Source organism: Symphodus melops (genome assembly GCF_947650265.1).
Source record: "Symphodus melops genome assembly, chromosome: 21".
Taxonomy (NCBI): Eukaryota; Metazoa; Chordata; class Actinopteri; order Labriformes; family Labridae; genus Symphodus; species Symphodus melops.
The window spans coordinates 8,047,246-8,072,165 of record NC_136711.1 but is presented as its reverse complement, the minus strand read 5'-3'; the positions used below and the strand labels follow the sequence as shown (position 1 = coordinate 8,072,165).

At 40.4% G+C, this 24,920-nt stretch overlaps 1 protein-coding gene across 1 annotated transcript in view; it reads left to right on the top strand.

The window, feature by feature from the left end:
• LOC306817315 (cytohesin-3-like) overlaps window positions 1-24,920 on the top strand; it is a 33,262-nt gene that overhangs the window by 5,690 nt on the left and 2,652 nt on the right. Inside the window, exons 2-12 of the mRNA XM_079334094.1 lie at window positions 8,907-8,989; window positions 9,276-9,340; window positions 10,912-10,978; window positions 11,177-11,295; window positions 13,107-13,187; window positions 13,285-13,397; window positions 16,221-16,369; window positions 16,624-16,735; window positions 21,373-21,449; window positions 23,382-23,453; window positions 23,571-23,725. Coding sequence (XP_079190220.1) covers window positions 8,907-8,989; window positions 9,276-9,340; window positions 10,912-10,978; window positions 11,177-11,295; window positions 13,107-13,187; window positions 13,285-13,397; window positions 16,221-16,369; window positions 16,624-16,735; window positions 21,373-21,449; window positions 23,382-23,453; window positions 23,571-23,725 — 1,093 coding nt within the window. The remainder of the gene's footprint in view (window positions 1-8,906; window positions 8,990-9,275; window positions 9,341-10,911; window positions 10,979-11,176; window positions 11,296-13,106; window positions 13,188-13,284; window positions 13,398-16,220; window positions 16,370-16,623; window positions 16,736-21,372; window positions 21,450-23,381; window positions 23,454-23,570; window positions 23,726-24,920) is intronic.

Genomic DNA, 24,920 nt, shown 5'->3' with positions numbered 1-24,920 from the left:
GTAAATTTGTGCGATAACCTCTTTGGTGTCAATCGACACTCCTCTGTCTCTCTGACCGTGGGAAAGCTGAATGGGAAAGGCTTTTTTCCTTCAATTCTTCTCCTCTCTTTGGGCTGAAAGTGTGAGTGTGTGCTAGAATAACAAATCATATCAGACTGCAGCACTGTTTTGTATGTAAAAACATTTAATGGAGCATTCATGACATTATCTGAGTGAAGGATCAATGAGGAACACTTTGACTCTGAGATTTGTCTTTGTTCACTGCAGTTTTTGTAATCATGTCCTCTGACTTAATGGTCACCTGAGAGTCTGCAGTTGTTTGTGATCACTTTTAACCCGGCCGGCATGAAACCCAAGATAAAGTATCTTGAGAAAAAATGTGAATCAACATACTGTGTGTGATTTCTTGGCATCTACTGTCATTCTGAGGGGATTAGTCTTGAAGAAGGGGAAGTTGATGTGATTAGGATACGCTCTTTGTTGTGGCTCGAGGCTCTGTGCGTGGGAGGACACGGGGCAATCACTCGAGGCGAGATGTGGCTGCTCTCTAGCTAAACTTTGCCCTGGGAGGCTGGCTCGCTGAGTCGAAGTAGTTTGTGCTGAATGGTGAGACAGCTGCAGAGCAGAACGCAGACATCTGTGTCTGTCTGCATCTGATTCATCTACCTAATGTGGCCCTGTACTCGCTGCCATTCTGCATCTGTTTTGTTCACCTGCATCGCCCCAGAAAGAATTCCCCCTCAGGTATAAAAAACCATTGAGCTGGATTTAATTCCCACTTTTCCTGCAGCACCCCACTAGCCAGAAACAAATGTCTGCAACTGTTTCGACAATATGTGCCTCTTATGTGTGTCAACACCAATGCCAAAATAATGTGTTAAAATGTTCGCTTTACAGTCTCGTCGGTTGACCCGCCAGGCTGGTGATGTTGTTTAAAGGCTTTAGGGCAGATTTGGAAAGAAAAGAAATTCATTTTGACTGCCAAGATTATGAGTTTTCGTGGTGCAACATTAGAAGATTAAACATACCGTACGTTGTACCACATGCAACGAGACAAATACCCAAACACAGACAGGGCTGGCGGGTGACGTGCAAGGATTGAGCGGGGGCTTGGAACAAAGTGCATGATTTAAGTGAGAGAGGAGACTACATATGGACCTGATTAGGAGCGAGACTGAGGAGGCTTCCCAACATGTTCCCATCACCATGGAAGTGTGGCTGTGTGTGTGTAGAGGTCTGTCAGTAAAGCAACATTTCTGCTGTTGAATGGAGGTACTCTTTGCTTGGAATTATTGCTTGGAGCTGTCGAGAGGGGATCCCTTAAACTGTGAGACAGAGCAGATGGGAGACAAAAGGAACGGCAAATTAAATGAGCCGGAGTCACGGAGGAACACAGACTGACATTTAGGGCAGCCGAGATGTACCGTGTTCAAGTAATCCACACCTAATTACAGTGGAAGGAGGGTTAAGAGAAAACAAGGTCCAGCTGATTCTACAGACAGAATGAGGAGAGGTGAGGGGAGCTGCAGAGACGTGTGTTTCTTGGCTTCTGGTTTAAAAGAAATGGAGAACGCCCGGCTCCTTTATAACATTCCCTGGCACTTTTTCCATTTCATTTCCTGCATTATTTTTTTCCAAAACAAAGTAATATCTCCTGTTTTGTTTCAAAAAGACATGCTGAGTACAGAGATAGTCTTTGAGCCAGCAGGTAGCCATGAGAGAACATTATTTTTTAACACGATCCATCTATGAGGAACTGATCTTCATGTCAATACCAAAAGAGACCATTTATCTGAACTTGCTGGGTGGACTCTGTTTTATGGATCAAAGGTAGCTCTGGTTAAATTGTGTCTCAGATCAGGGTGGTCCAACAAAGTCTGTGTTTTTGCAGGCAGGCGCACAACCATCATAGAAACAATCTGGACATGAAGCAGGCTTGAGGCAGACATGTTGTTCAACACTGTAAGGTTTGAAGTCGGTGCCAATCCTCCAGACTGGCCCTCTCTCTCTCTCTCTGCTTGTATCTGCTCAACATCACTGGAGATATGAAAACGTATTTCCTCATCTATTGTTATGTACAAGATGAAATACAGACCAAATTGCTCCCCTGGCTAGATATCAATCGCAATAATGCAGGTGAGCGATTTCACATCAGATAAAGCGTCACATTCATTCTGTTTGCTGTCAATCAAACTGACACCAGCAGGAAGTAACTGCACTGTTGGAAAGGAAATAACCCCTCAATGTTGCCTTTTACATTTATTGTCTTCCATTTTCATTTGTTGAGACGAGGGTTATGTTTGATTCACCTTTGAATCTTGAATCGTGTTTTAAAACATGCAAGGAAATATGTCTGTCAGGATCATCTGACCATCTTGATCAGTTGAATACTAATGATCCACCTAGACTTACTGTGTATTTGTGTTCTCTCAAACAGTCAGTGTAGAACTAAAGAAACCTTTCAGAGGAGAGATGAAACCTCTACAAGCCTCTAAACCAAGTCCAGTCGCCTTTTGGAAAAGCTTTTGTTGTCTCTTGGAGGTTGTACGTTGTTTTCAGCTGGTGCAAAAGCCAGCTGGATAACTTGCTCAACATAACAGTGTCGACTTTTTTTAGGAAAGTATAATCCCCACCTCATTCGCCATCTTGTTTTATTGAGTACCGTGCTAACGTTTGTCATTTAGCAGGAAAAACAATTGATTGGGGTGATATATAAGATGTTGTCTGCTAACTAATCATAAACCCTAGTATTTAAAAAGATGACAAGCTTTTTGAACTTCAACTTAGCTGGGGCATGTACACAACGTCAATGTTAAAATGGCTTCTGAGCTGATAAATCAACTCAAGGTAGGCTTATTTTCTCATCTGACATGATGGGACAGAGTTGCATCTGATGTAGTCGCCTACTGCTGGCCATTAGACAAAAATAGTTTAAGGTTTAAGGCGCCTCTTGGGTTGACTTCTGTCATTATAAAAAGCTACGACGTCCATTTCATAAGATATTTTCTGATATAGTCCAAAGTGAAGGAATAGCATTGTCATTCCGAATGCTAATACTAGCATTCTAGCTAACCAGCATTACCCTAATATTAATGAGACAGTTTTTGAGAGAAAATGGAGAAACTTGATGGAGTCTAGAATTTCTGATAGTGACAATATCTCTTTCAATCCAAAATAACTATAGAAGTGGAAACAAAGCATTTGCAAAATGTCGGTAAAGCTCCCATAACTTGCATTAACATCTAGGCTACATTAAAAATACTGAGAATGAATTTAGATTGTAAGGTGAATCAAGGCAGCTGTCCTTTGTGTTTTAAGTCTGATTCACTTGTTAATGAACAACACCAAAGTTGATTTATAGCAAATGTGACAACGACGAAGTTTGGATAACAACCTTGGAATAATCCAATTTTTGAACTATGTATTTTTTCAACTAGGTATTGATAAATAAAATGAAATGACTTGAACTTTACTTAACACCAATATCCGGCCCCATGTCCAATTTTTTTTGCAATTCCAGTCCTTTGACAGAACAAAAGGGAAATATATATAAACATAGTTTAAAACCTGAATGAAGATCTGTTAACAGAGCTTCTTGGACTATGCCAACCCAGTGAAAGCCCCTCATCCCTCCCTGATTCCAGGAGAAACAGCACTCATCTAATTCACTCTCAGGCCTATCATATCATCAGATTATGGTTGCTTGGGCTCCAGCATATGCTCATGGAAACTCCCTGAGATTCTGCTGGCTGTGTTCATCAAATCAAATATTGACACAGTGCTGATGCTGAGCAGATGTGTGATATAGGGAGGCCCTTGATGGGCAGACCACCTCCTATGTAACCACACACTCGCACAAATGCACTCACAGCAGGAGGTCCCTCCCCAAAACTGCAGATTAACCAGAGCAATCAGTGTGAGGGCTCTTCAGCTCCCCGAGCCCCAGATTCTCCTCTTGACCCAGGAGTAGTTAAAACAAGAGGCCATATTTGCTCCCCAAATCTGTCTTCCTATGCAATAATGGTCAGGACTGATGTTACTGAATTATTACTGCACAGTGAGTTATAATGCATGACTTTACACAGATACAAAACTAAACACAGATATTTATCAAGGAGTCATCATTTTAAAGAAAAGCAGTATGTGATTGTAAAGAAAAAAACGTGACCAGTGTAGGCTCAGTCTATATTATTTTTCATACTCGAGTCTGGGTACAAAATTAATTTAAGTCCAATGATTCGGCGGACATAAAAGCTTTTATGCTTTGTGTTTTTATTGATTGTTTTTTGGGATCTGTCCTTTGTTTCTCACTTTTGCTCCTCCTTCTTGGGCTATGTAACACTGGATTAAATGTGCATATCATATTGTGTGTTAAATTACCTATAACCAAAGGAACACAGATTGGAAACCGCTGTAATAAGTTTATCATTTCACACAAAAGATTCTTTATTTCCTCAAAATCCCTTTTTATGTTTTATTCTTGTCCATTAAAGAGAACACCATGCAACAAACGATTTTGTTCCAGGGATTTTCCCCTTTATCTTTATTTCTTTAATGTGGCTTTTGCACATGCATGACTCTTTCTCCTGTGTGTCTGGCCTTTCCCCCTCTGTATCGTAACCTTCCTCTCTGCTACCTTCCTCTCTGCTGCATTCCTGATCTGTGGCTCGGAGCCAAAGAGACTGCTCACACAGTGACATTACACCCGGCATCACTGAGGCGAAGTAGGTTAAAGGCAGGCAGCGCTTGTCGGCGGCAACATCTGTGCATATGCTGTTACACATCACACTTCCGCTCTGACAGACTCGTGGTGGGCTTACAAAGAGGTGGGGAGGGCGAATGTGCGGGATTAATGCCAGCTGGCTTTGGTGTGTATGTGCTCATGTGGGGCTCTGTCCACATATCTATCTGTCTGTCTGTCTGTCTGTCTGTCTGTGTATGTGTGACCCAGGCTTTAATGCAGAGCATGTCATTGTCTACAGTTAGAGGGATTGAGAACAGCGGGTTTCAGATTAGGGTCTGGATCCAGTGGTTTCTTTGCCCTCCTGCTTCCTTTGCACATGTACCACTGTGCCGCACGGCCAACCGGAGTAACGGGGGTTATCTTTTTAGAGCTCACCCACTTTTAAGAGACATTATAGTAGCGAAAGTCGTAGTTTAAAGCCACTAGATCTGGGCAAATCCTCTCTCAGTCACACGAGTTGGTGAAAACTGCGTGGGAGCGCAGCCAGTGTTAAAGTGAGCGTGGGATTTTCACTCTGAGCTCCTCACTCAGCGCTGTTGGATACTAGTTGTGAGGAAGTCCGTGATTCAGTTCGCAAGATACTCTTTCTCTCTGTGTTTTCCCACTCAAAAATGGTATATCTGACCAAAATAAATATTTAAAAAATTGTGAAATTAAGTGTTGATGTATCCTGCGGTAGTTTTTTCATGCCAAATCATCCCTGCATTAGTTTCAATGCCATCAAAGCTGTTGGTTTTAGTGGGTGGCCGACGACAGTTGTTAGTTTTGGGTGTGAGGAGCAGCAGGGGATTTACTCCTAAAAGTAGATTTTGAGGGATTTTGTTTTTTAGGGGGGAAATTACTGGAGCTTCTTTTTTTCTGTGGTGCAAATGTTGGAGTTTAAACCCTTTGGACCCTCTCAACCTAACACTCACACAGCAGATTTGAGGGGCTTTCGTAATGCAGATCTCTTTTAAAGTCAAAGAGGTTGAAATGCTTTAAATTGTCTGACCGTTTAGCTCACATGCAATAAAAAAAAAAAAAAACTGTCCTGCACCAACTACAGCTGCTCTTCTATTAGACCATCTGACCTCCCCCAACAAGTCTTTTGTTTACTATGAAGCAATGACTCACACCAAAGTTGATCTTAGTAAATGATCATTCAAGCATGGTCTAGTTTGGTTTGAGTCAGTTTGGAGCTTTTGCCCCTCTGACAACTCCCTCTGTGCCTGCTGAAGACACCAAAGTAATTTTCGGAATGAGTCACAGAAGGTCACAGGGGAATATGTGTTAATCATGTCATTGGTGGACCACCTCTGTAGAAGAGCCCCTCCACCACCACTAAACAAGATTAACCAATAGACTAAAGACGTTAGCATTGGTTTTATAGCACCGTCTTATTTTGAATATGGGATTTGAAAGATAAATGATAATAAAGAATTGCCATGTAAGGGCGACCTGGATCGGAGGATAATGGAAAACCTAGTACCATTAACGGTGGTAGGTTTGGATTAAAGGGAGCTTCCTCTGCCTTTCATTAGATTTGTCATGAGATTGTAATCACACACATTGTTGCAGCTGTATCTCCATTAGCTAATGCATGTCCTCTGGCAAAATGGTAGCTTCTGCTGGCAAATCAACTTCCTCCTCACCTAAAAATCCTTACATAAATGTAATTAAATGACATTTTCAAATATTGATTGCTGTCCATTTCCCTTGCTTATTGGTATGGTATTCATCAGGAAAAAAATAAAATGACCATTGAAATGAATTAATATATATTAATTTAATAAGTATTTTTATAGTTTTAGCAGGCTAATAGCACTCAAGACAAGACAATTAGTTACCACTAAACACTACTGAGGCTGTAGTAATGGTAATATTTTGCAGACTGTTGGTTATGAGTTTAAACTATTAAAGTGTATCTTTGATTTGAAGATTCACTGCATTGTTTCAGCTCTGAAAAAAAAGGTGGTGACTGATCTGTCACGATAAATCCTAAACAAAATATTTGGAAGTTAAATTGTTATTTAAAACTAAGCGTTTTATTTTTTGTTTTTTCCAATATTGTAACTTTGTAGTGTTAGCAATGAACTTTAAGTGCTTTAAAATTTCTCCAACAGCTAATTAATGTTTGCCTGTTTTTAAGATGAAATACTAAAATGTGGCTTTGTGCCATATTGAACCTTAAACATGATCATCCCAGCATGCTTTAAAAAAGTCTCAAGTTATGGAAAGTAATGTTAGTTCAATTTGAGGACAGTCAGCATGTAACGGGTATGGAGTGAACCCAATTGCAGCACAAATGACCCAGTATTTCGTTTTTAAACAGTCTTTATTTAGCAGGTTCACGTATGTAGACAACAGACCAGAAGAAGTGAGCTGGAAAGGCGAAGCTGAGTCTTTCTGGTTGAGCAGGAACAGTCCAAATGCCAACCAGCCACAGGCAGACAAGGAACAGGAATCAGGCAGGCAATACTCGTGGTCATAAACAGAAGGCTAGTAGGTTTACCAGGGCTGAGACAAGAGACGATGGTCGGAGGCAGGTCGGGTCGATAACAGGTAGGCAAGCCGGGAATAAGTGCTGGAGAGTCAGGCATGGGAGCTAAGACAATCTGGCAAAGAGTGAGTGAAGTGAAGCTGCATATATACTGGATGATTGGAGATGACGAGCAGGTGAGAGCAGTTTGACTGTTGAGGTGTGTGACTGAGCAGCAGAGCAGGGGAGGAGCAGAGCAGACTGTGACACCGCAGGCAGTTAGCATAGAGAAAGAAGCTTTGGAGAAACAGATAGTCTTTAAGTAACTGAATCAGATCGAGCATACAACATTAATAACAAAGTTTGTTTATCTTTTGAAATCCTGGAAGGTTTTTCAGGTTGTTCATGCTAAGCTAAGCTAACTAGCTGCTGGCTGTACAGAAAGTTAAACTAATGTTTTCATGTTCAAGCCACCACATGTGTCAGGTATTCTCTAGGACGCATGGAAATTCTTTTAATGCCTATAGGCCAACATTTTGAAAACATTACTCAAGAAGAAGATAATGGAATCATGTAAAAACACACGTACATCTGTTTAAGGGCACTCATTATCTTAAGAGGTAACAACACAGAGCTCATAGTTGTATTGTGTTTAAGTGCTGTGAGATTGCTTCAGGTCAGCAATGCTAATTAACATTTTTGTTTTCATACATTTTACTCATTGTGCATTTATAGCCCTTTATCCTGTCTATTAAAAACATGGCCCACAAAGGATTTCCCTCAGCTGTTTCTCCTGCTGTTTAGCTGACCCTCATCACGCTGCTTCAGGATTAAATAACTGGGTTATGAAGCGCCTTTTGTCTCTTAATTTGAATGCCATCTTTTACAATACTTGGCTCCCCCGAACGCAACTCTTTCACAGGCTGTTGAATTAAAACAGGCTGCATGCCCTCTCTTGAACCTGTACACCTTATTTAATGTTAATTGGGGCTCTTTCCCGCCTGCAAGAGGAAATAACCAGTGTGTTTTTTTTATTTATCTCTTTTTTAGGCACACGGCTGTGACTGTGATAAAAGATGTGCTATTTTTCCTGTTGAGAGCTTTCTGTTTCCTGCCTCTAAGCTAGCTTAATGAAGCAAGGCTGCACAGTGGCTCTTTTTTTCTGCATAAAATTGAGAAGTAAAGTGTGTGTGGATGGAAATGAAAAATAGAGAATGAGCAGAGTGGGGTAAAAGATTGAAAAACAAGATTGAGACATTAAGTCAGAGTGAAGAACAGGGGGAGGAAACTCCAAACAGAAATCAAGTCATCCTCCATTCACTCTCATTACGCCTGGATCTCTGACACCCTCGCGGCTAGGGATTCAGGTTTCGTGGGCCGTGTTAAAAATCACTCCTAATGAAAGAAATCTTAATCTGGATTGGTTTTATTAATAGAATTTCCCCCTGAGCCAAGTGGAGAAGGAGGGAGTGAACACTTTCAAGTAGAATAATTAAGACTCCTTGCCTTCTCTCTTTGTAGTTAATTAAGGGCGAACACGCTGCCTCTTGGTTTGTGTTGCTGATGCTGAACAAGGTGAAACAGTTGATGCATACGCAGCAGCAGCCTTGTCACTTTAATTGTGTCTCTCACCTGTACTGAGCTGAGGGATGTGAGCTGTTCACAAATGGGAGTAAAACGTATTTTCCCCATCATGTGTTGCAGTTCCTGAGGATCTGTCCCTAGAGGAAAGGGATGAGCTGTCAAACATCCGACGCAGGAAGAGAGAGCTGCTCGACGATATTGAGGTGCGTGACTTAAGTATATCTAATACAGTACAGGAAGGTGCTGTTACACATGCATTTATAGCATCTTGGTTAAATTTCAGTACAGTATTTGCCTGGCTTTCTTTCTAACATTTTGCCTATCAACTGTAAGCTCTTTTTGCATACTGTGTTTAATGCAAATAGGTCTACAGTACGTCTACAGTAAAGTCAATTTGCTTTCTGAAAGCAATGATCTTGTCTTCACAAGCAGCCGTTTCCTTGTGCTGTCTCTGTTTTAACTGAGACATGTCTCACTTGCTTCTCTCAGAGGTTGAAGTTTGAGATAGCAGAGGTCATGACAGAGATCGAGCAGCTGACGTGTGTTGGAGAAAGGTAAGTCACTGCAGTCAAGATATCATCCCTTGCATGTGCATTTTTTTGTCATATATATTATGTCATATTGCACTCAGTAATTTTAAATTGTTTCTCAGCTTTAAAATACTACATTTATTGTGGAAGTGTTCGAGTCATCCAATAGGCTACAATAGTTTTTCTTTAAGTAGGAACTTGTTTTTTTTAAAGTAGATAACTCAGTCTAACCCATGTGTCAGAAAGGTTGTTAAAGGGATACTTCAGCCATTTGCATGAAGCTTTATATCATTAGAAACATGGTAGTAGTGTTGAATGGTCTTGAATCCAACCCTCATTTTGCCCTGAGACGAGAAAAATATGTTTTTCTTTGCCTGGAAGTTTTCTTCATGTGATGCAATATGACGCTTTTTGTGGGTGAAGTATCCCTTTAAAATTATTCTCCTCCTTGGTTCAATGTTTTAAGGCATGAGGGGAGAATTTTGGACAAAAAGTGGCCAATCTCATTAAAGCAGGTTAAATTGTTTTGTATTTTGCAATGTCACGACACATTACATAGCGTAAGGGACTTTGGGTCTCCAACCTGCAAGTTGCTTTGAAAAAGCTCATGTGGGGAACTTTTTCCTTTGGAACCCTCCTGTGAGTGAGGCGGTAACTCTTATCTCCGTACTTTCTAAGTGTCAAAGGCTCTTCTAATAGAGCTGTTATCACCTTGCCTGACACAGACAGCAATTACAGACTTATAAAGAATGGTAGTAGAGAAATAATCAATTTCGTTCTAGATGATCTAGTTTGCTGTAGGTCATACAAAGGGCATCTGTAGTCATTTCAGATTGGCAGTTTTGTTACCATCTTATTACTTGCGTTTAAGTCCCAATAACACGTGCCTGTGACATCATTTTTTGTTGTTTGGGTACCTTACCCAAATAAATTTTACAATGATATAGTTAGGGTTAAAAGGTTCAGGGCTCTTTACACATAGGCAAGATGGGGAATTAATAAATCTTTAAAAAATATGTGGAAAATATCCCTTTAAAAAAACAAAACATGTTTAAGATACATTTGTCAAATAAATGTGGCTCATCAAGTTAGAGAAAAGACAGAAAAAAGACCTCCACTGCCCTAAATCAGACTTGTATAAGTATTTGCCTTCAGTCATAAATATCCAGTAACAGAGTTAGGAGTATTTGTGAAGTCACTGGCTTTATCCCGCTTGTCTTTGGGATTTGCATGTAAGCTGAAAGATGTCAGTTTTTTGTTTGTTTGACAGATAAAGGCAGACATTGACGTAGCTGGACAGGATGTAATAAGTAATATTGACTTATTACACCATTCAGTAACCACCAGCTGCATAAAGCAAACAGTGACAGTTAATATGCAGCATGTGTGCTTATTAAATCAATCAGCATGTTGTCTTGTCCATACAGAAACAGTGTCTGTGTATGTTTATAATGCTCTGTCATCAAACCCAAGTTGAACCATTAGAACATACAGATGTTGTATTCATACATAGAGCATCATGCCATGTTTATTATTCAGGTACCTGTATGTGTTATTATGAGTGTTATGTCTACATGAATGTTTCTGTGTTGCAGTAAAACCTCCCAGAGAAACAAACAGATTGCCATGGGCAGAAAGAAATTCAACATGGATCCAAAGAAGGTACAGCGTGCCCTCATGTCCTCGTCTCAAAGCACCTCGGCCTCCAGTGTATCTGCAGCCTTGAAAATACAACATTTAACCTGCACTACCTCCAAGAGCCATCCCTTCTCAGCCATGAAACCCTGTCATCTTCCATCATCACTCCTCAATTGAGACGAACAGCCGTCCTGATTGCTCTCTCCCTCCCTGAATCTCTAGGGAATCCAGTTCCTGCTGGAGAATGACCTCCTTCAGCAAACTCCTGAAGACATCGCACAGTTCCTCTACAAAGGCGAGGGACTCAACAAGACAGTCATCGGAGACTACTTGGGCGAGCGGTGAGACAAAGAAAAGCCCCCCCCCCCCTCCATTTTACATTAGATTAATGCTCTGTCTGTGATTAGAGAAGGATATTATGGGATACGTTTATTATATCATTGACCCCCTCCACAACATGAATCCTTGAGTAATTGTGTCTTGTCATTGTCCACGAAAGTTGACTTACAACTGGTAGTAAAAAGGGCCAAGGGCTTTAAATCAGGCTCCTCGTCTCTTAGTCCAGACTGCTAGATAATGAAGAACACGGGGAGTCCTGCAAACAATGAGACGGATGATGCTATCTCAAGATCAGATTAGAGGAAAAAAAAGGGACATCAAAAAGGAGAAGAGGACTGCATGTCCGTTTCAGTTTAGTGTTTCAGAATTATGACACACAAATACAAATAGTTCATCTCCATGTCTCTACATCTATGTTCAATTTGTACCTACTTTCAATTAGAAAACATTTGAATGCAAGCTGATAAATAATGTACACAACTTATATATACTGATATTTCACTGAAGTGTGATTGACTGATCTGGGATTTATATATGCATTTATGTATGTATGGTCTTTCAATAACAAATTTCTCTTAAATAAAAAAAAAAAGTCACTGTCCTGTTAAAAAAAAAATTTAGTCGATTATTAGGAAAGAACTATGAATCAAGAGATGAATAAAAAAAGAGACAACAAAACATACACAATGAATGACGCTAAAGGATGGGGATGGGGACTTTTAGGGCTTTATTCATGGAGCATCATCAAAGAGACCACCTACCCGGTGAAAATCACACTTAAACACAGGCTGAGGGTTTACGCTCAGTAATTATCACTAATTGAGCTTATGCAAGGAGCAGGAACCTATCATTACATGCTGAGCCGAGCGGGAGAGATGGAGGAGGGGAGGGGACAGAGAGGTGGGACACATGGAAAGGAGATGGAGGCAGTGAAGAGAAAATAGCTGGAAGGAGAAAAGATAGTGGGAGATGGATGCAGGCTGAGAGGATGACTGACTCCTAAATTAAGCTGTTATTGTTTGTCGAGTTAGATACACCCACCTTTTCCATTCTGAGACACCTATATATGAGTTTTATTATACAAAGAGTGGGCTTATTTAATAAATGTACCTATAGCAATAACATTCATATGTAGCCCAAATTGGACAGCATTCATTTAATTTGGCAGTAAGGAAAGAAAGAAAAGACCTAAGTCATTGCCCAAATAACCCTGAAAAAAGACTGTTATTGCAATGCAAGTTTGTTGTTTATTTTCGGAAGCCTATCCTCTCTGTTCTCCTCTCAACCTCAAACAAAAGTCTAAGAATTCCTGCTTTCATTTACAAAACACAAAGCTGATACAGGATCTGGATCACAGACCCTGAAGTACAACAAACATGAGTCAGAGAAGCTGTGACCGCAACCCGAGAGAGGCTGTTGACTTTTTCTCCAAAACCCCTCCGATGGACAAACAAACCTCAGACTAAAAAAAGGAGCCTGTGTGGGTTTCAGTTTTTGGCTGTTTTTCATCAGTCAAACATGCTGTTTTCCTCCCCTCAGGGTGGAGAGACACTCAGCATTGGCCAGCTGTTTAAATTGTTTCCAGACCCAGCGTCCGGTATGAATAAGAGCACAAACATGACAGGAATGCTGAGAGACAGGAATTCAGGTTGAGAGATGCTTTCATGGAGGAAATGGGTTTTTCCCCACCCTGTCTTCAGGGTTCACATTGTGTTCAGGGTTATCTTAAACCTTCTGTCAGGTGTTTTGATGTCCCTTGGATAGTCTTCGTGTTCTGTCGGATATTTTTCTTATGCTTCTTTTTGATCACCAGGGATGACTTCAACATCAAGGTGCTGCAGGCTTTTGTGGAGCTGCACGAGTTTGCGGACCTCAACCTTGTCCAAGCACTACGGTCAGCAGAATGATGAACTCTTTTTCTTTTTTTTTAAAGTCACCCTTACTCCCAACAACAATACACAATAATCCCTTTTCTCTGCTTTACATTTTAGACAGTTCTTGTGGAGTTTCCGTTTACCGGGTGAAGCCCAAAAGATCGATCGTATGATGGAGGCATTTGCCTCACGTTACTGCCAATGCAACCCCGGAGTCTTCCAATCCACAGGTGAGACACAAAGCAGGCGACTGCTGTGTAAATCATTAGTACTCATCCAACAAGGCTCTCAGAAGAGCCCATGTGCTCCTTCAATGATCCCAACCCCCATCGTACACGTCTTATATGAAATGATTCCACACTGGACCCGTCCAATGAAAATCCAGTATTTTACATTGTTTACAGGTCAATGAGGCTTAAATAATATTCTACAAGACAATTCAGGCGCATGCTATAATTAGCTGTTTTATAATTTAGTCCAGCTGATGTTTGTGACTATTATGTTTTCAACATTTAAACATAGACAAACAAAGTTAAATCTAAGCTTTGTTATGGCGTTGTTAAGAATAATGACTTTAATAAATGAAAGTTTGATGAGCAGAATTTAGTTTTTCAAGAGTTTAATTGCTGTTCAGAAAATAACATTTTAAAGGAATTGTATATAAAAGTGTTTACGTATTTTCATACAAATTATCCACCATGTTTTGTGTCCACGTTTAGGTAGGTTTTTACTACTACTGTTTTTGACCTGGAGCTTCAATTGTTTATACTATTCTGTCATCAATTTTCTTCAGCATCAATTTATCGTTAAAACACCAACGTGTATTGGCTGCATGTCTTCACCAGTGCACACGTGTGGTGACTGCAGCAATAATTACTCTCTTTGTCTCAATGTGTCACTGCGTATTTGAATGTCCAATGTTAATTCATTGGAATTAGCCAATAGGCCTTTTATATTTTCTAACCATCCTGAGTCTCTGAATCTGGATTATTTATACCTACAGTGGTTTTGGTCTTAAATTTTCCTCCACTTTTCTCCTTGATATTCATTACTTTACAATCTAATAATTACTTACACAAAGAGTGTTACTAATCTTAGCTCACTGTTTAAACATCTGTGCATTCCATCCAGTTTTAATCCCTCTATTAAACCATATTGCTGATGTTATAGCTGACCCAAATTACTTTTTAAATTCTTTCACTTTGTTTTATAATGGCGCTCGTCTTTTTTATGCAGCCCATCCAAACAAAGAAGTGTCCATTGTAATAAATTGCTACTTATCCCAGGGGTACTATGTATGAGTAAAGTGTGAAATCCAATATGTTGGACAAAGTCAATGTAAGCAGTGTAGGCTAATGTTCCCACAGAAATACAGCCCGAGGGTTCTGTAAAGCCTTTAGTGATGGCCTATTTTTTTTAATGCATTTTAATCATTAAGCCTTGATAGTTGCTGTAACTAAAGCTTAACAAGGATTAACAGGATAACAGTAACTAAAGATCACAGTTCACAGCAGCAAATATGTTTAGAGTAAACAACCAGCAACAAACATGAGAAATGCATTATTCAGGAGGACTCAACCTGGCTGAGTAATACAGTCCTGTGATAAACAAAGCCTGCAGCTACAACAGTCAGCAGTTAATTATTAAAAACATTGTGGACCAACTTATTGTGTACAAGCTCGTTGAGGATGTTTGTGGTTCCATTGAGGAAAAGGAGCAGATATGGCAATTCAGTTGATCCATTTCAAATGAGTGGCAGTATTACATGTTATGTGATATATAGATATAACTTTATGTATGTAGGATGACTGCCTACAAAATGTATGACTTTGAAAACTGAAAGACAAACTGTTTTGCAGATTCTTATTAAAACCGCAAGTGTTGCAAAACTGTACATTGTTTCCGTAAATATAATAACACATTTAGTTTTTATATTGATCGTTAATTACCAAAAGCATAAGAAAACCCTTTGTCTCTATACTTCAGTTTTTATGCTCATCAATTTTTGATCAGCCTGACATTCCTCTGGCTGTTACCAGCACTTCTCCCCCCTTTGTACACACAGTGTGTGCAACTCCTCTATCTTTATACTCCTCTATCTTTATAAAGGGAATGTGTGTTAGCGAACAGACAATAGGCAGCCCAGGACAGCCAGGACCAAAGTGTGTCAGAGAGAGGAGACAGACAGAGGGGAATGAATGATTCATTTACAGGCAGCCAGTGGCCCGTGTGTGTCTGAACATTAACACGAAGTAGGGAAAAAGCCCTGCCCCCCCCCCCCCACACACACACACACACACCCCACCCCTCTCCACCCCTGCCAGTCGGCGTGGCTGTCTGACTCTAAAGATCCACTCATCTTACAAATAAAAGGAATTAACCTTCCTTCCTCAGTGTTTTTTTGTATGTTCTTGCTCCTACCAGTCTGGTGTTAGATACATTAAAGAAGCATTTAAATGTAGTGGAATCAAGCCCATCTTTGCCATCAATGACATCAGATGAACTAAAGTCTCTTTATGCTGATGATATCCTGTTGTATGTATCAGAGCTTTTAAATGTTAGAATCATATAGCCAAGTACATTTTGGCAGTAGACTACATTTGCACGTTAGAGATTTATCACCATAGATTATAAACATGGACATTTAAATCTATATTTAACATCTAATTTGATATTTTTTAATTGAGCAATTTATCAATAAGACATTGATTAATTTGGGAAATGTTTTTAGATAGATAGATAGATAGATAGATAGATAGATAGATAGATAGATAGATAGATAGATAGATGATCCCGAGGGAAAAGGCATCCAGTAGCAGTATACAGACAGGCAGGAGGGAAACTCATATCATTGGCTTTCATTGTTTAGCTCTTTAGACTTTAGACTTGTATTCAGTCAGGTTATTAAGAATACTTTAGACTACAAAATAGACAACACAAAACACACAAAATAGATATTTAGTTATAACTAGTGTGTTTTTACCAGAGTTAAATGGGGTCTCCAAGGCAGGACGTTCTATCTTTTAACACATTTGATTCTCTGTTGCTCTCAGATACCTGCTATGTGCTGTCATTTGCCATCATCATGTTGAACACCAGCCTACACAACCCTAACGTCAGAGACAAGCCCCCTGTGGAACGCTTTATTTCAATGAACAGAGGCATCAATGAAGGAGGAGATCTGCCAGAGGAGCTTCTCAGGGTGAGGATATCTCTGTTGTGTGTGTGTGTGTGTGTGTGTGTGTGTGTGTGTGTGTGTGTGTGTGTGTGTGTGTGTGTGTGTGTGTGTGTGTGTGTGTGTGTGTGTGTGTGTGTGTGTGTGTGTGTGTGTGTGTGTGTGTGTGTGTGTGTGTGTGTGTGTGTGTGTGACTGCTCTGTCACGCCTATTCCATGTGAATGATGTGTCTCCTCCACTGTTTTCATTTTTGATAAATAGTCTACTTCTCCTGTCTGCAGAATCTTTACGACAGCATCAAAAACGAGCCATTCAAAATCCCAGAGGATGATGGGAATGATCTGACGCACACATTCTTCAACCCCGACAGAGAAGGCTGGCTCTTAAAGCTTGGTATGTTCATTAATTGTGAGAAAAGTATCACGTTTCTATATGCTGTATACAACAGAGCCCAAAATCAGTCTGTCGTCTGGCGTTGTCCTTCATTTTCATGTTGATGAGTGTTTGTGTTTTTTGATTTTGTCAAACTAAATTATGATTAGCTACCAAGAAACCATGTTAAGGCTCATTTATGCTTCCGTTATAAGAAATAACATACATCCATTTTAAACTAAATAATGGTCACTATCCATATACTCCCATGCGTCCTTTACTGCAGGATGGACGTTGTCTGACATTCAGTTCCTGTCTGATCTCTGCCCAGCTGTTCTGTTGTAGTTGTCTGTCCCTGTGCCCGGGCAGGCTAACATCACATACTGTATATGTTCATAGTTCATAACCAACTTGCACAATCTTCTCCAAAGTCTTCTCATTGGTTGTGTTTTTGCTGGCCTGGCTTGAACTATGGACTACAATGCTTGACACTGCCTCTACGATTTCAGGTGGTTTGAACATTTTGGTCTGTGTCAATAAGCTTCCGAAAAACATGCAAAAATACAGATGAAATAAGTGCGGAGTACAGGCAGAAGGCTCTGTCAGTCTTCGTTTATGTATCAGCTGTGGAGCATAAATGAGCCTTTAGAGATAGAAGGCTAGTCTTGGGCAACAAAGATGAAATAGACAGAAACAAGAGTCCAAAATGGAGAAAGCTTTCAAAAGCCGTGAAATACATTCTATTGTATATGGCACTGCTCTAATGGAGCATAAATTGATAAGATTAGGTTAGCTATTAAAGGGTGAGCACTGTTGTGGATTTTTTTTCCATTACCAAAGAGTGAAAATAAAGAGTAAAAAGATCTATTCAAAAAAGAACCCCAAGATCGATCTGGTCTCAATGAACATTTATTCGAAGGCAAGATAAGCGTTCGAAGACCCCTCTCTCACACGGTGAGGAGAGAAAGAGGCCCCGAGAAAAGGCAAACATGAACACTTATACATTTCCATCACACTACACAGATCACTCCCCCATCACGCCACATAGAGCCCCTGCTCACCTGGCAGGGCACGATCTATCCCCTAGTGTGAGAAAAGAGACTACATGACTATTTACCATCTCCCAAGGCTGAGAAGGAGATGGAGTCCAGTGAGAAAGAGCCTGGGTGACTCTTCCCACATGTACAAACGGTGAGAAACAGAATAAAGGGAGCGAAATGATGGAAAACAAAACACCCAATAGGCTGTGCATGTAGTATTCTTAGACATTTCAGATACATTTTATATGACAGATTCTATGAGACCTTTGTACAACACATATAGTACACATGGAGTAACATTTTCCATAACAGCACTTAAGCATGTCAGTGTTAGCATTTAGCTTTAAGCACTTTGGGCCTGTTATTTCTGAATGTTGCTCTGAGTCACAAGCTGGTTTAAATCATTCGCTCTACAAAGGTTTGTTTGAGTTACTGTTAAACTCAAACACTGTCCTCCTCAAACCCTCCTCATGATGTTAGCTAAAAATGCTATGAGATGTGTCTTTTATCACTTCATCCAGATACCTCCTCTTTGTTTTGTCTCATAGGCTATTGTCTCTCTCCTTCTTCTCTTCTCTCTTAAAGCATGCTGCTTCTTGTTATTACACTTTCACTCTTTGTCTCGATGACATGGTAATTTGTGTGCTTGTTTAGAAACCTTCTGTGCGTTTTTTGTTACTCGCTCCCTCTCTCTAACTTTTCACCCTTTTAACTTTTGTTCTGTTCTGTGATGGCTGTTCCTCCTTGAATCTCTGTATTAGGAGGTAGGTCACACTCCTTCCTCCATCATCCTGGTTCATAAAGGCCTTGGCTGCCTCAGCACACTGAGCCCCTGAACATGCAAGCCACCTCATTTAATTGGGTCATTTTATTTAGAGCAGTTTTTGAGCTCATAAGAACAAGTAGTGAAAATCGTGGATTGTCTGAATGGATCATTTAAAGGCAAGGCGATCATGAGGTCAGTGGTCTCTCTCATTCTGCATGGGGATTGGCTGATCTCTTGTGCCTCTGGAGTAGCTTGATGATGCACAGGGCTTGTCTCAGTTGATGCACAAGCAGGTCACTATTTTTCGTCCCAAGAAGCCTTCACATGAGTAACTATTGACCTCATCAGACTACAGTGTCACATGCAAGTTCCTTTTTAAAATCTTGACTATCTGCACAAAAACTGTGTCCATCAAGTGTGTGTGTATCCAGAAAAGACATAATTAGGATGCAGATGTTCCCATGAATAACATTTGTCAAAATAACTTATTTGACTTGACTATAACTAAGACGAGTATGACTTTATTTACCCTGACCTTCTGTACTGTAGTTAAGCTGTATGCTTTTTAATTGCTGACTGGACAGATAAAACAGAAATTGGTTAATTTCTCCATTTGTCAGAACATCTGCATTGATTTTTGAAGAAATGATGAAAAAAAAAGAATACACTTCTTTTGCTCACTAATTCCCCACTAGACAAAGAATTTAAGTCAATCGAACTCTTGAAAGGTCACATTTTGGCTGCCTCTAAAACCAGCTTAGCACAATAACTGGAAATAAGTTAAAGAAGCTAGCAAGGCCAGGTCCAAAGGTGACACAATTAAAACCCTTAAAACAATCTCAGAGCTATTGAGCAAGGACTTCTTTACAAATAAGGCTAATAATGGTTGATTGACTCTCCCACCATTTGAATCTGCCCTGCACCTCACAGAGCTCCTGTGAAGTAATGGGCGAGTATGAATTCATACTCCCTGCTGTGTTTCTGGAAATAAATTTAAATTAAGGAGACCCTCGCTTTTATGATTTTTCCCCCCCTGTATTCCACTCCTACAGACCTCAGTATCAAGCACTACTGCCTGCTTGTCCTCTTCCCGCTTTCAATCCCACCAGCTGCATTTCCCACATTATTTATCTCATTACTGGATTCTACACCAATTTTAGTTCCACCAGCAGACTCCCTGTCTAATGAGAGAGGATTTTCTTTTTGTTTGAATGACGCACTCTGCTAGCCTGTCAGATTTTTCAATATGACATATTGCTGCACTGCTGAAGCTCCATAAGCTCTCATTACGCCATACTGTTAGCCAGCGCTGAGCCTGCTGCTATGTCTGAATCGATCATCATGAAGTGTATAAAGCATGCTATGTAATTATTTCGACTTTTTTTTGTTCATCATAAGGATTACTGTTTGCTTAGAGGTTACATAGACGGACACTTTATTGGTCAAGGTTTTAAAAATGGAAATGAGTAAGAAGACCATTTTAGCATGGTACATATTGTGCTGGTGCTGTAGCAAAGTCGGCGATGGCACAGTTTAGATGTCTTGCCCCTACTAACCAAGATATGCATTTAACTTAAAGCTGAAAGGATCCTTCCACTTGGCACAGTCTTGTTATATTTGTCATGTTTTCTCTTGCTGTTCCTCATCTTCTCTCCTAATCCTTCACATAACTCACCAGAGGAGTAATACGAAAGAGTCATGATTTGACTTATCTGGAATTTAATTCTATTAAGTGTTCAGCAAATAAACTAACTGACGTACCATTGAATCAATTCTCCGATTAAATGACCAGTCAGTGTGCTTTATCGTGTCTGTTCGTCATGTGAGGACCTCAAATACATCCTACAAAGAACCTTTTGACTAAATTACACTCAGGGGAAACCTTTTTATCCTCAGTTCAATAATACTAAGTGAATGACAAATGTACATTTAAAAAATGAAAACATGAAGTTGAACTTAATATTAAATGTCTGGTTTTGCAGATGTATTGTAAAATGTAAAAAAAAATAATAATACATTTTTAAGATTAAAAAATACAATAAAATAATAAGCCATCAGAATAAATCACATGCATATGGCTAAGCAGGATAAACTGTTTTGTGGTGAAAACTGGCTGAGTAAAATTTGTCTTTGGATTCGCCCTACAAAGGTGTATATTTTTTTTACTTACTCTTACGCCCTTGTTACTTGAGTAAAATGCATGGATGCATTTTAAAGTCAACACTTCTCATGAATAATTTACATGTTGCATTTTACTCTAGTTTTCCGTATAGAATAGAAATCTGGGTCAAGCGAACATTACATATTGATTACATCAGTAACGGCTGCTCGGTGCTCATCTGTGATGTCAGCAAACGTATTATTGTGCACATGCTGAAGAAGACACGCAAGGCATCAGCCACAATGTGTTTTCTTTGATAACAAAGGTAAACGGCTCGTTGCATCACTGACAGAAAATCCAATAATCCCAATAATCTACTTGTATCTGATGAGGCAGGCAGATGGAGAGATTGTGTCACTGATAATATTGTATTATTCCTACAATCCAATGTGTAACTCCACTCACTCCTGCTTTACTTTTCATTCATGTATATAGTTGATGCACATCTGGGAACAGCTTTGATGAGCCCCCCGCCCCCATCTCCCCTCCCCATTGAGCCTCCAGCCGTGGATCTCTTGAGACAGGGAGGGGGTACTGGGGGAAGAATCCAGCCTCTGATTGAGTCTAATAATGCAGAAAGCTGAAAATCAGACCCAGATGTGGCACGTGGAGCAAGGTCTCCAGCAGGTTAGGCTCGACATGTCCCCCTCTCCCCAGTTTGAACTCAAATGTCATGTGTTTCTCTCCACAGGCGGAAGGGTGAAGACGTGGAAGAGACGGTGGTTTATTCTGACCGACAACTGCCTCTATTACTTTGAATACACAACAGTAAGTGGGCTGTCAGACGAGGGATTATGTATGTCTGATTGCGTTGCCATTTGCAAATAAAGGTTAATTATGGGTCACTAACTTGAGTGTATAAAACACGTTTGCATCAATATTAAGAGAACAGAAGATTGATGCCACTCTCGAATCTGTTCAACTACTTCATGTATGTCATACATACATCTGTCATACAATTTAACATTAAAAATATATGTATTTTTGTTAGTTTTCTGAGGATTCATGGTTTACCCTGCAACAACTCAACAAATCGCCTACCCAAGGAATGTGAAAAATTGTTCTTTGCTAAGCTAACAAGCTGGTCTCAACCCGTTCATGTAACTAGCAAGAGATTAAAAAGCCTATCTTTGAATGTCAATACTCCTTTAAGACGAGAGCACATCAAAGCCAACTTTAAAACACAAATACACACATAAACACGCACACACACACACACACACACACACACACACACACACACACACACACACACACTTTCAAAGTTGAACGACAGGGTCTGGGGTCTTTGCCTTCCAGCTCTGCCTCTTTAACAGATGCAGCCCCTTTGACCTAAATGAACCTCACTCCAGCAATTAACATGAGGCATCATGGGAAACATCTGCAGAGTCTACGCCGCACATCTGGCCCTGCTAAGCCATCAGCCAAGTGCCCCCCCTTACCCTGCTGCCCCTCACCCCACACTTTACCCCAGAACCCTGCACCCCCCCAAAAAAAAAAAAAAAAAAAATGCTTCAAATGCTTAGATGCATCAATCCCTCAGCCTCAGCACACGCAAAGGCACAACGAAGCAGGGCCGCACACACACACACACACACACACACACACTCGTAAAAGACGCACAGCCAGCTGTGAGCAGATGTCCAAGGGCATTTCCTCCCCTTGCTGTGCCCCCTTATTAGTAAGAAGATGACAAGCAGTACACAAGGCTGTTCCTCAAGGACCCCCTCAACACACTCACACACACCCCTCACATCTGGCCCCGCAGACACACAGCAGTCACTGGAGGATGGAGGTGCAGGTTTACGTCTCCCTCGTGTGCTGTCCTCTACGTGACCAGGACATATAAAAAAACCTCCAGTGTGTTTTTATCACCATTGGGATTTTGACTTTGATGCTGTCAGGCTATTTGAGATTTTAAGATAGTACTTCAGATACTGCAATGTTTATCAAATACAAGTAAATGTATTTCAAGTTTTAATGAATTACCTTTCTAAGAGCTTTAGACAATAACATCTCGACATTCTCCGCCAGACAGAGTCGATGTATTTTGCCCAGCTGCGTGCTAAAATTTGGTCGGTTCCATCAAAATGAAAATCCCGAGTGTTTTTCAAATGTTCAACGTGTATGCTATTTTCCTTTGCTCCATTTTTGCTCAGCGTGTTAGCATGCTGGCATTAACCAATTATAACTACACTCTGAGAACAGTGACTTTTACAAATAATTGTTCTTAAAGGGAAACGACAAACTGAGATATTGTGACCGGATTTTCAGCCATATTTAAAGGTTGACAGAAAAATAATTTGAATCTGTTTATTGTAGAGGAAGATATTTAACTGTCGGTGATAATGAGGAGAGATGAGGCCACCTGCCATCTTACCTGCTGTTCTTTTAAATATAGAACAGTTAATATAAACAGCTAGCAAAACAGGCTTGAAATGATAGACTCATTTGCGATATCAATAAAGTGAAGAGGCGATTTCATCACTTTTTTTTAAACCTCTGCAGAGACGTAAAATATGTAAATAATTACATCTAAAACAACCTTGTGCAAAAATGACCAAACTAAAATCGAATCCCTTCCAAAAACACAGGTCCGGTGAAAACATCTGAAGTTAAATAAGAAGTATTGTGTTTTACTCTTTTCTGATTCCTCTCTTAGTTATTGGTGCCAAGTATCATCTTTGTTTTTGTTTCCAGGATAAAGAGCCTCGTGGGATTATTCCTCTGGAGAACCTCAGTATCAGAGAGGTGGACGAGCCCAGGAAACCTGTAAGGATTCACCTCCAGACTCCTTACCTCTCAATCCCTCTGTAATAAATTCAGACAAGAAAAGAGAGGATCAACTTTGTATTTCTTTTTAATTTTCCCCTCATGCTGTGTTCCCAGAACTGTTTTGAACTCTACAACCCCAACCACAAAGGTCAGGTGATAAAGGCCTGTAAGACAGAGGCGGACGGCCGGGTCGTCGAGGGCAACCACGTTGTGTACAGGATATCGGCCCCCACGCCTGAGGAGAAGGAAGAGTGGATCAAATCCATCAAGTAAGAGAGCGCCCGTGTTAATGTGGATCCATTTACACTGAGAGGGCACTTAGCCAACACCGGCCTGCTCCCATGTGACACTTTCTCATGTCTGACCTTGACTGTGAGACCATGTACAAACACGCAGAGCTGCTAGCTTCATTAATACACACACACACACACACACACACACACACACACACACACACACACACACACACACACACACACACACACACACACACACACACACTCACTCACTCACTCACTCACTCACTCACTCACTCACTCACTCACTCACTCTCACACACACACACACACACACACACACACACACACACAGGTGACTAAATGTTAGTCCATTTCTCACACTTCCAGACAGATAACACTCAGAGGTGAATTCTGCTTGGCTGGAAAGTCTCACTTCCATTTGATTGGCAAAGAATAACGCGCACACACACACACACACACACACGCTTTATCAGCCTCTGCAGCTGCTTTGTTATATCCCAAATGCTCTCTTGTTAACCAGGAAGTGACTAAAGGTGCAGCAGTAAATTGGACCTGGTGGGTAATTGATCAGCTGGCTAGATATCATCCTCTCAGCTGCAGCTTTAACAGCAAATATGATCAATATCACAGCAGAAATCATGTTACATATTACCCCTGTTGTTGCTCTAATGATATTTATAAACTGTTTAGCATCGACATATGTGTATCCATTAAACATGGTGATGGGTTTAAAAGCTAAGTTACTGGAAATCTTGCGCTGGCTTCAAAGCTTTGAAGTGATTGGAAAAAGGAGGGTGAAGAGACTGTTGACCTTCAGATGACACGCTGTCTGTGTTACACTTTTCACTCTACTGTTGCAGCTCTCCTTCTGCTTTTAGTACAAAAATAAAAAGTGTGAAGCCACAGTGTTTATTTTAGTCCAGTTACACCCCCCCCCCCCCTGTCACTGTAGGACAGGGGTGTTACTGTATGTCACACAGTAATTGTACTATTTCAAGGACTATCTGTGCTTTTGTTGAGATTTCACATTTCTGTCATGGAACCTTTTGTGCTACGTTTGCTCTAAGAGTATTATTAATGTGGTTGTCTCGGGATGTGGGATTTTTTACTCGAGTAATATTTAAATAGCAGACGTTCACTTCTACCAAAGTCATTTTCTGGTATCATATTTGTAGTTTTACTCAAGTCTGGCTTTCAGGTAATT